Raw genomic sequence first — 11,613 nt, forward strand, 5'->3', positions numbered from 1 at the left:
CCCCTGGACAGGACACTAGTCTGTCTCCTGTTTCTGCAGTGAGACCGCTTGATGTACCAGGACACCCCCTGGACAGGACACTAGTCTATCTCCTGTTTCTGTAGTGAGACAGCTTGATGTACCAGGACACCCCCTGGACAGGACACTAGTCTGTCTCCTGTTTCTGTAGTGAGACAGCTTGATGTACCAGGACACCCCCTGGACAGGATACTAGTCTGTCTCCTGTTTCTGTAGTGAGACAGCTTGATGTACCAGGACACCCCCTGGACAGGACACTAGTCTGTCTCCTGTTTCTGTAGTGAGACAGCTTGATGTAGAGTACACCCCCTGGACAGGACACTAGTCTATCTCCTGTTTCTGCAGTGAGACCGCTTGATGTACCAGGACACCCCCTGGACAGGACACTAGTCTGTCTCCTGTTTCTGTAGTGAGACAGCTTGATGTAGAGTACACCCCCTGGACAGGACACTAGTCTGTCTCCTGTTTCTGTAGTCAGACAGCTTGATGTACCAGGACACCCCCTGGACAGGACACTAGTCTGTCTCCTGTTTCTGTAGTGAGACAGCTTGATGTACCAGGACACCCCCTGGACAGGATACTAGTCTGTCTCCTGTTTCTGTAGTGAGACAGCTTGATGTAGAGTACACCCCCTGGACAGGACACTAGTCTGTCTCCTGTTTCTGTAGTGAGACAGCTTGATGTACCAGGACAGGACACTAGTCTGTCTCCTGTTTCTGTAGTGAGACAGCTTGATGTACCAGGACACCCCCTGGACAGGACACTAGTCTGTCTCCTGTTTCTGTAGTGAGACAGCTTGATGTACCAGGACAGGACACTAGTCTATCTCCTGTTTCTGTAGTGAGACAGCTTGATGTACCAGGACAGGACACTAGTCCATCTCCTGTTTCTGTAGTGAGACAGCTTGATGTACCAGGACATCCCCTGGACAGGACACTAGTCTGTCTCCTGTTTCTGTAGTGAGACAGCTTGATGTACCAGGACACCCCCTGGACAGGACACTAGTCTGTCTCCTGTTTCTGTAGTGAGACAGCTTGATGTACCAGGACACCCCCTGGACAGGACACTAGTCTGTCTCCTGTTTCTGTAGTGAGACAGCTTGATGTACCAGGACACCCCCTGGACAGGACACTAGTCTGTCTCCTGTTTCTGTAGTGAGACAGCTTGATGTACCAGGACACCCCCTGGACAGGATACTAGTCTGTCTCCTGTTTCTGTAGTGAGACAGCTTGATGTAGAGTACACCCCCTGGACAGGACACTAGTCTGTCTCCTGTTTCTGTAGTGAGACAGCTTGATGTACCAGGACACCCCCTGGACAGGATACTAGTCTGTCTCCTGTTTCTGTAGTGAGACAGCTTGATGTAGAGTACACCCCCTGGACAGGACACTAGTCTGTCTCCTGTTTCTGTAGTGAGACAGCTTGATGTAGAGTACACCCCCTGGGCAGGACACTAGTCTATCTCCTGTTTCTGTAGTGAGACAGCTTGATGTACCAGGACAGGACACTAGTCCATCTCCTGTTTCTGTAGTGAGACAGCTTGATGTACCAGGACACCCCCTGGACAGGATACTAGTCTGTCTCCTGTTTCTGTAGTGAGACAGCTTGATGTAGAGTACACCCCCTGGACAGGACACTAGTCTATCTCCTGTTTCTGTAGTGAGACAGCTTGATGTAGAGTACACCCCCTGGACAGGACACTAGTCTATCTCCTGTTTCTGTAGTGAGACAGCTTGATGTACCAGGACACCCCCTGGACAGGACACTAGTCTGTCTCCTGTTTCTGTAGTGAGACAGCTTGATGTACCAGGACACCCCCTGGACAGGACACTAGTCTGTCTCCTGTTTCTGTAGAGAGGCAGCTTGATGTACTAGGACACCCCCTGGACAGGACACTAGTCTATCTCCTGTTTCTGTAGTGAGACAGCTTGATGTACCAGGACACCCCCTGGACAGGACACTAGTCTATCTCCTGTTTCTGTAGTGAGACAGCTTGATGTACCAGGACACCCCCTGGACAGGACACTAGTCTGTCTCCTGTTTCTGTAGTGAGACAGCTTGATGTACCAGGACACCCCCTGGACAGGACACTAGTCTGTCTCCTGTTTCTGTAGTGAGACAGCTTGATGTACCAGGACACCCCCTGGACAGGATACTAGTCTGTCTCCTATTTCTGTAGTGAGACAGCTTGATGTACCAGGACACCCCCTGGACAGGACACTAGTCTGTCTCCTGTTTCTGTAGTGAGACAGCTTGATGTACAGGACACCCCCTGGACAGGACACTAGTCTGTCTCCTGTTTCTGTAGTGAGACAGCTTGATGTACCAGGACAGGACACTAGTCCATCTCCTGTTTCTGTAGTGAGACAGCTTGATGTACCAGGACACCCCCTGGACAGGACACTAGTCTGTCTCCTGTTTCTGTAGTGAGACAGCTTGATGTACCAGGACAGGACACTAGTCTATCTCCTGTTTCTGTAGTGAGACAGCTTGATGTACCAGGACACCTCCTGGACAGGACACTAGTCTGTCTCCTGTTTCTGTAGTGAGACAGCTTGATGTACCAGGACACCCCCTGGACAGGATACTAGTCTGTCTCCTGTTTCTGTAGTGAGACAGCTTGATGTAGAGTACACCCCCTGGACAGGACACTAGTCTGTCTCCTGTTTCTGTAGTGAGACAGCTTGATGTAGAGGACACCCCCTGGACAGGACACTAGTCTGTCTCCTGTTTCTGTAGTGAGACAGCTTGATGTAGAGTACACCCCCTGGGCAGGATACTAGTCTATCTCCTGTTTCTGTAGTGAGACAGCTTGATGTACCAGGACAGGACACTAGTCCATCTCCTGTTTCTGTAGTGAGACAGCTTGATGTACCAGGACACCCCCTGGACAGGACACTAGTCTATCTCCTGTTTCTGTAGTGAGACAGCTTGATGTACCAGGACACCCCCTGGACAGGACACTAGTCTATCTCCTGTTTCTGTAGTGAGACAGCTTGATGTACCAGGACACCCCCTGGACAGGACACTAGTCTGTCTCCTGTTTCTGTAGTGAGACAGCTTGATGTACTAGGACACCCCCTGGACAGGACACTAGTCTATCTCCTGTTTCTGTAGTGAGACAGCTTGATGTACCAGGACACCCCCTGGACAGGACACTAGTCTGTCTCCTGTTTCTGTAGAGAGGCAGCTTGATGTACTAGGACACCCCCTGGACAGGACACTAGTCTGTCTCCTGTTTCTGTAGTGAGACAGCTTGATGTACCAGGACACCCCCTGGACAGGACACTAGTCTATCTCCTGTTTCTGTAGTGAGACAGCTTGATGTACCAGGACACCCCCTGGACAGGACACTAGTCTGTCTCCTGTTTCTGTAGAGAGGCAGCTTGATGTACTAGGACACCCCCTGGACAGGACACTAGTCTGTCTCCTGTTTCTGTAGAGAGGCAGCTTGATGTACCAGGACACCCCCTGGACAGGACACTAGTCTATCTCTCTGGCCCTAACCCCTAATCGAGCTCCTTAATGCTGAGTGGCAGTTAATTACAATGTTCTCTTTCACATAATGGAATGTACTTTTCTTTTGTGAATTTCTTCACAACCATCCAGTTGGTGGCGACGATACACCTTTTTGCGCGTAGTTCGCAATTAAACCCAAAGAAGAAGAAGAAGATGAAACTGAATTCACTTCCGCTGGTAACCAAAAGCAGTCAGACGTGAGGGATGTCAAAGAAAATTAAATGTGGAGAGAGACGATTCAGATAGGGGGGGGGGGAAGAGACTTCAGTTTGATAACCTTTTTCCGATACATTCAATGTTTAAGAACTACAAATGTATATATATTTTATTATTAAATGCAAATCCAAACTATATCTTCAGGTGTTTGTAAAATCAAACTAAAGTCTCTAGAATGCATCTTTTAACATGTCATTGTGCAATACCTTTTTATTTTATTTTTTTATATATATTTTTTTTTTACAATGTCCTGTTTTACCGGTAGGTGATGGAGCCGGTTCTTTGTGTGAGGGCGGCCATCTGTGAACTGCTGGTCCCCCTGGAGGAGGAGAGGTGTGAGAGGTGTCGAGACAACATTGTGGAGGAGGACCTGGAACTTAGAGAGGAGGAGGACCTGGAACTTCTAGAGGAGGAGGAGGACCTGGAATTTGAGCTGGAGTTGGGGGAGGATGGGTGGGTGTGACTGGAGTGGGTTTGAACCCCCGGGACAAGACTGTGTTAGCCTGCTGAGCTAAATCCTAAACTTGTGTTAGCCCACCAAGCCATAACTCTAGGCAGGTTTACTTGTTATGCAAGTGTGGTTCACGGAACCAACTAAATACAGGGACCCAAGGCCAGGTTGCTCATCATACCAGCTCGGTTCACCGTACAGGACTTTGTTTTTGGAGAGCCAGGACGTGGATTGGTCTCCAACCAACGCAGAAGTGCCTGCGTGTGATTGACATTTCAATTTGGTGCTTTTAGAAATAGAATGGCTAGAAAAGCATTCTATTCATTGTATTTCTATGACTAGAATTTTTACTTTACTTATGGACATGACTGAAAAAATGTCTTCCGACACATCACTGGTAGTTTACCATTAGATCAGGCAGACCAGTACTGCTTTTTACTTCTGCATTTGACACTTAATGCATTAATTGGCATTAAAACAAATGAAAGTTCTCAACAACTGGGATATCAACATGACTACTTGTCTTTGGTTTCTGGACCGGCTGTTTGTTTTTTTAAAAACATTTGTTTATCAGTCATCACTGTATTTCATAGACTACGTAACACTAGTAGCAATGTGTGTATGGAAGATTGGCTGCTTAACGTTAATTTATGATCTAGTAACGTTATACATACAATACCAGTCAACAGTTTGGACACACCTACTCATTCAAGGGTTTTTTTTCTTTATTTGTGAAGTGTTCTACATTGTAGAATAATAGTGAAGACATCAAATCAATGAAATGAACACATATGGAATCATGTAGTAACCAAAAAACTGTTTAACAACTCAAAATGTGTTTAATGTTTGAGATTCGTCAAAGTAGCCTCCCTTTGCCTTGATGACAGCTTTGCACGCAGATCACCCCTACTTGTCATAATATGGACTTGGTCTTTTACCAAATAGGGCTATCTTCTGTATACCACCCCTACCTTTTCACGACACAACTGATTGGCTAAAACGCATTAAGAAGGAAAGAAATTCCACAAATTAACTTTTACCAAGGCACACCTGTTAATTGAAATGCATTCCAGGTGACTACCTCATCAAGCTGGTTGAGAGAATGCCAAGAGTGTGCAAAGCTGTCATCAAGGCCAATGGTGGCTACTTTGAAGAATATAAAATATATTTTAATTTGTTTAACACGTTTTTGGTTACTACATGACTCCATATGTGTTCATTTCATAGTTTTGATGTCTTCACTATTATTCTACAATGTCGAACATTTTACAAAATAAAGAAAAACCCTTTTGAAAGAGTAATTGTGTCCAAACGTTTGACTGTATCAACGTGTGTATGGAAGAATGTCTGCTTAACGTTGGGACTACATACTCTGTTCATTTAAAAAGGTTCATAATGGAACTTCTGATATCTTCCTGTTGCAGGAACATTTTTTGGGGCGCATTTTAAGTATGGAACTAGCTAGTTTGTTTCGTCTTTTCAAGAACTGTGAACTGCCACAGTGACGTTACCAAGTAGAGGATACTGCTGCTTTATCCCTTTTCAGGTTAACTTTCACATTAACAACGGCATTATACTTGCTTTTCTGGTTCAAAGTTCAGTTATTTTAATATTTCTGGTTCTATTTTCAGAGTTCTATTATTTCTGGTTCTATTTTCAGAGTTCTATTATTTCTGGTTCTATTTTCAGAGTTCTATTATTTCTGGTTCTATTTTCAGAGTTCTATTATGTCTGGTTCTATATGTGAATTCAAAATGCATTTATTGTAATACATTTTATAGAACTAGACCATCACTATCTACTCGCCCCAGCTGACTGAACCAAAGTGCTCACAGGCTGGCTTACCATTTGCTCCCAATATTTCCCGAGACAGTTGTAGTGTTGGAATGAAGGTCTGTGTCGGTAAGAAATGCTTTTGATTATGTCTGTATGTTATGGACTGGATAGTCAGTGAGAAGTGAGACGTTGAGCACAATCAGAATCTGTTGCAAATGTAACGCTGTACCCCCTGGACTGACCCCTACAGACATGTCATATAGTCCTGTTGACCCCTGGACTGACCCCTACAGACATGTAATATAGTCCTGTTGACCCCTGGACTGACCCCTACAGACATGTCATTTAGTCCTGTTGACCCCTGGACTGACCCCTACAGACATGTCATTTAGTCCTGTTGACCCCTGGACTGACCCCTACAGACATGTCATTTAGTCCTGTTGACCCCTGGACTGACCCCTACAGACATGTCATTTAGTCCTGTTGACCCCTGGACTGACCCCTACAGACATGTCATTTAGTCCTGTTGATCCCTGGACTGACCCCTACAGACAACCAATCACCTTTTTTTATGTTCACGTGGAACTGTTCTCTTGGCTTTGTTAAATAAAATGTTTTCAAAGATGTTATATGTTGTTCACAGGAACAACATGCTCCGACAACATCTTGTCTTTTTTTTATAAATTTGAATTTTATTTTACCTTTTTATTTAACCAGGCAAGTCAGTTAAGAACAAATTCTTATTTTCAATGACGGCCTGGGAACAGTGGGTTAACTGCCTGTTCAGGGGCAGAACGACAGATTTGTACCATGTCAGCTCGGGGACTTGCAACCTTTCGGTTACTAGTCCAACGCTCTAACCACTAGACTACCTGCCGCCCCTACGCTCTAACCACTAGGCTACCCTGCCGCCTCTACACTCTAACCACTAGGCTACCCTGCCGCCTCTACGCTCTAACCACTAGGCTACCCTGCCGCCTCTACACTCTAACCACTAGGCTACCCTGCCGCCTCTACACTCTAACCACTAGGCTACCCTGCCGCCTCTACACTCTAACCACTAGGCTACCCTGCCGCCTCTACACTCTAACCACTAGGCTACCCTGCCGCCTCTACACTCTAACCACTAGGCTACCCTGCCGCCTCTACACTCTAACCACTAGGCTACCCTGCCGCCTCTACATTCTAACCACTAGGCTACCCTGCCGCCTCTACACTCTAACCACTAGGCTACCCTGCCGCCTCTACACTCTAACCACTAGGCTACCCTGCCGCCTCTACACTCTAACCACTAGGCTACCCTGCCGCCTACTCTAACCACTCTAACCACTAGGCTACACTCTAACCACTAGGCTACCTGCCGCCCCTACGCTCTAACCACTAGGCTACCCTGCCGCCCCTACGCTCTAACCACTAGACTACCTGCCACCCCTACGCTCTAACCACTAGACTACCTGCCGCCTCTACGCTCTAACCACTAGGCTACCCTGCCGCCTCTACGCTCTAACCACTAGGCTACCCTGCCACCCCTACACTCTAACCACTAGGCTACCCTGCCACCCCTACGCTCTAACCACTAGGCTACCCTGCCGCCTCTACACTCTAACCACTAGGCTACCCTGCCGCCTCTACGCTCTAACCACTAGACTACCTGCCGCCCCTACGCTCTAACCACTAGGCTACCCTGCCGCCTCTACGCTCTAACCACTAGACTACCTGCTGCCCCAGGCAGGGTAGAATAGAAGGTAATGGTCTGTGGAGATGCTCCAGAAACCTACTGTATCCTACTGGGAATGTCAGTTTGTTATGGTAAAGAAGTACTGGTTTACTTTTTATGGTGTTGAGTATTTGTATCAAAACTTGTGTAAAGTATTAAACTTGAACTTTTATGGTTGTTGATCTCTCCCCTTTCCCCGTCATGATCTCCCCGTCATGATCTCTCCTTTCCCCCGTCATGATCTCTCCCCTTTCCCCCGTCATGATCTCCCTTTCCCCGTCATGATCTCTCCCCTTTCCCCCCGTCATGATCTCTCCCCTTTCCCCGTCATGATCTCTCCCCTTTCCCCGACATGATCTCTCCCCTTTCCCCCCGACATGATCTCTCCTTTCCCCCGACATGATCTCTCCTTTCCCCGACATGATCTCTCCCCTTTCCCGACATGATCTCTCCCTTTCCCCCGACATGATCTCTCCCTTTCCCCCGACATGATCTCTCCCCTTTCCCCCGACATGATCTCTCCTTTCCCCGACATGATCTCTCCCCTTTCCCCCGACATGATCTCTCCCCTTTCCCCCGTCATGATCTCTCCCCTTTCCCCCGACATGATCTCTCCCCTTTCCCCCCCGTCATGATCTCTCCCCTTTCCCCCATGATCTCCCTTTCATGATCTCCCCTTTCCCCGTCATGATCTCTCCTTTCCCCCCATGATCTCTCCTTTCCATGATCTCTCCCTTTCCCGACATGATCTCTCCCTTTCCCCCGACATGATCTCTCCCCTTTCCCCGACATGTCATGATCTCTCTCTCCCCTTTCCCCGTCATGATCTCTCTCCCCTTTCCCCCGTCATGATCTCTCCTTTCCCGACATGATCTCTCCCTTTCCCCGTCATGATCTCTCTGCTTTCCCCCCATGATCTCTCTTTCCCGTCATGATCTCTCTGCTTTCCCCATCATGATCTCTCTGCTTTCCCCGTCATGATCTCTCTGCTTTCCCGTCATGATCTCTCCCCTTTCCCCGTCACATGATCTCTCTCCTTTCCCCCGTCATGATCTCTCTTTCCCGACATGATATCTCTCCTTTCCCCCCACATGATCTCTCTGCTTTCCCCCGTCATGATCTCTCTCCCCCTTTCCCCGACATGATCTCTCTCTCTCCTTTCCCCCGTCATGATCTCTCTGTTTTCCCCTCTCATGATCTCTCTCCTTTCCCCGTCATGATCTCTCTGTCCTTTCCCCCGTCATGATCTCTCTGCTTTCCCCGACATGATCTCTCCTTTCCCGACATGACCTCTCTCTGCTTTCCCCGTCATGATCTCTCTGCTTTCCCCGTCATGATCTCTCCTTTCCCGACATGATCCTCTGTTTCCCGTCATGATCTCTCTGCTTTCCCCGTCATGATCTCTCTGCTTTCCCCGTCATGATCTCTCTGCTTTCCCCGTCATGATCTCTCTGCTTTCTTTCCCCCGTCATGATCTCTCTGTTTTCATGATCTCTCTCCTTTCCCGTCATGATCTCTCTCTTTCCCATCATGATTTCCCTCATCATGATCTCTCTGCTTTCCCTCATCATGATCTCTCTGCTTTCCCGACATGATCTCTCTGCTTTCCCCCCGTCATGATCTCTCTGCTTTCCCCCCGTCATGATCTCTGCTTTCCCTCATCATGATTCTCTGCTTTCCCCCGACATGATCTCTCTGCTTTCCCCGTCATGATCTCTCTGCTTTCCCCGTCATGATCTCTCTGCTTTCCCCGTCATGATCTCTCTGCTTTCCCCATCATGATCTCTCTGCTTTCCCCGACATGATCTCTCTGCTTTCCCCGTCATGATCTCTCTGCTTTCCCCCCGTCATGATCTCTCTGCTTTCCCCGTCATGATCTCTCTGCTTTCCCTCATCATGATCTCTCTGCTTTCCCCGACATGATCTCTCTGCTTTCCCCGTCATGATCTCTCTGCTTTCCCCCGTCATGATCTCTCTGCTTTCCCGTCATGATCTCTCTGCTTTCCCGTCATGATCTCTCTCCTGCTTTCCCCGTCATGATCTCTCTGCTTTCCCCGTCATGATCTCTGCTTTGCATTTCCCTTCATGATCTCTCTGCTTTCCCGTCATGATCTCTCTGCTTTCCCCGTCATGATCTCTCTGCTTTCCCCCGTCATGATCTCTCTGCTTTCCCCGTCATGATCTCTCTGCTTTCCCCGACATGATCTCTCTGCTTTCCCCGTCATGATCTCTCTCCTTTCCCCCGTCATGATCTCTCTGCTTTCCCCCCGTCATGATCTCTCTGCTTTCCCCGTCATGATCTCTCTCCTTTCCCCGTCATGATCTCTCTGCTTTCCCCCCGTCATGATCTCTCTCCTTTCCCCGTCATGATCTCTCTGCTTTCCCCGTCATGATCTCTCTGCTTTCCCCGTCATGATCTCTCTCTGCTTTCCCCGTCATGATCTCTCTGCTTTCCCCGTCATGATCTGCTTTCCCCCATGATCTCTCCCCTTTCCCCCGTCATGATCTCTCCCTTTCCCCGACATGATCTCTTTCTCATGATCTCTCTCCTTTCCCCGTCATGATCTCTCTGCTTTCCCCGTCATGATCTCTCTGCTTTCCCCGTCATGATCTCTCTCCTTTCCCCCGCATGATCTCTCTCCTTTCCCCGTCATGATCCCGGCATGATCTCTCTGCTTTCCCCGTCATGATCTCTCCCTTTCCCCGTCATGATCTCTCTGCTTTCTCTGCCCCCGTCATGATCTCTCCCCTTTCCCCCCGACATGATCTCTCTCCTTTCCCCGACATGATATCTCTCCTTTCCCCGTCATGATCTCTCTGCTTTCCCCGTCATGATCTCTCTGCTTTCCCCGACATGATCTCTCTCCTTTCCCGACATGATCTCTCTGCGTTCCCCGTCATGATCTCTCTCCTTTCCCCGTCATGATCTCTCTGTTTCCCCCGTCATGATCTCTCTCCTTTCCCCGTCATGATCTCTCTGTTTTCCCCCCGTCATGATCTCTCTGTTTTCCCCGTCATGATCTCTCTCCTTTCCCCGACATGATCTCTCTGCTTTCCCCGTCATGATCTCTCTGCTTTCCCCGTCATGATCTCTCTCCTTTCCCTGACATGATCTCTCTGTTTTCCCCCGACATGATCTCTCTGCTTTTTCCCGTCATGATCTCTCTGCTTTCCCCGTCATGATCTCTCTGCTTTCCCCCGTCATGATCTCTCTGCTTTCCCCCCGTCATGATCTCTCTGCTTTCCCCCCGACATGATCTCTCTGCTTTCCCCGTCATGATCTCTCTGCTTTCCCCGACATGATCTCTCTCCTTTCCCTCATCATGATCTCTCTGCTTTCCCTCATCATGATCTCTCTGCTTTCCCCGACATGATCTCTCTGCTTTCCCCGTCATGATCTCTCTGCTTTCCCCCCGTCATGATCTCTCTCCTTTCCCTCATCATGATCTCTCTCCTTTCCCCGTCATGATCTCTCTGCTTTCCCCCCGTCATGATCTCTCTGCTTTCCCCGTCATGATCGCTCTGCTTTCCCCCCGTCATGATCTCTCTCCTTTCCCCGACATGATCTCTCTGCTTTCCCCGACATGATCTCTCTGCTTTCCCCGACATGATCTCTCTCCTTTCCCCCGACATGATCTCTCTGCTTTCCCCCGTCATGATATCTCTGCTTTCCCCCGTCATGATCTCTCTGCTTTCCCCGTCATGATCTCTCCTTTCCCCCGACATGATCTCTCTGCTTTCCCCCCGTCATGATATCTCTGCTTTCCCCGTCATGATCTCTCTGCTTTCCCGTCATGATCTCTGCTTTCCCTCATCATGATCTCTCTGCTCCCCGACATGATCTCTCCCGACATGATCTCTCTGCTTTCCCCCCGTCATGATCTCTCTGCTTTCCCCGTCATGATCTCTCTGCTTT

At 48.5% G+C, this 11,613-nt stretch overlaps 1 protein-coding gene across 3 annotated transcripts in view; it reads left to right on the forward strand.

Moving 5' to 3' along the window:
• The window catches only part of mbd1a (methyl-CpG binding domain protein 1a), a 78,140-nt gene extending 71,498 nt beyond the window's left edge, over positions 1-6,642 (forward strand). For all 3 annotated transcript variants that reach the window (XM_065020997.1, XM_065020998.1, XM_065020999.1), the window contains one exon: positions 4,019-6,642. In XM_065020997.1, coding sequence (XP_064877069.1) covers positions 4,019-4,216 — 198 coding nt within the window. In that variant the 3' untranslated portion in view covers positions 4,217-6,642. The remainder of the gene's footprint in view (positions 1-4,018) is intronic.
• Positions 6,643-11,613: the final 4,971 nt, after the last annotated feature.

Source organism: Oncorhynchus nerka, linkage group LG7, assembly GCF_034236695.1.
Source record: "Oncorhynchus nerka isolate Pitt River linkage group LG7, Oner_Uvic_2.0, whole genome shotgun sequence".
Classification (NCBI taxonomy): domain Eukaryota; kingdom Metazoa; phylum Chordata; class Actinopteri; order Salmoniformes; family Salmonidae; genus Oncorhynchus; species Oncorhynchus nerka.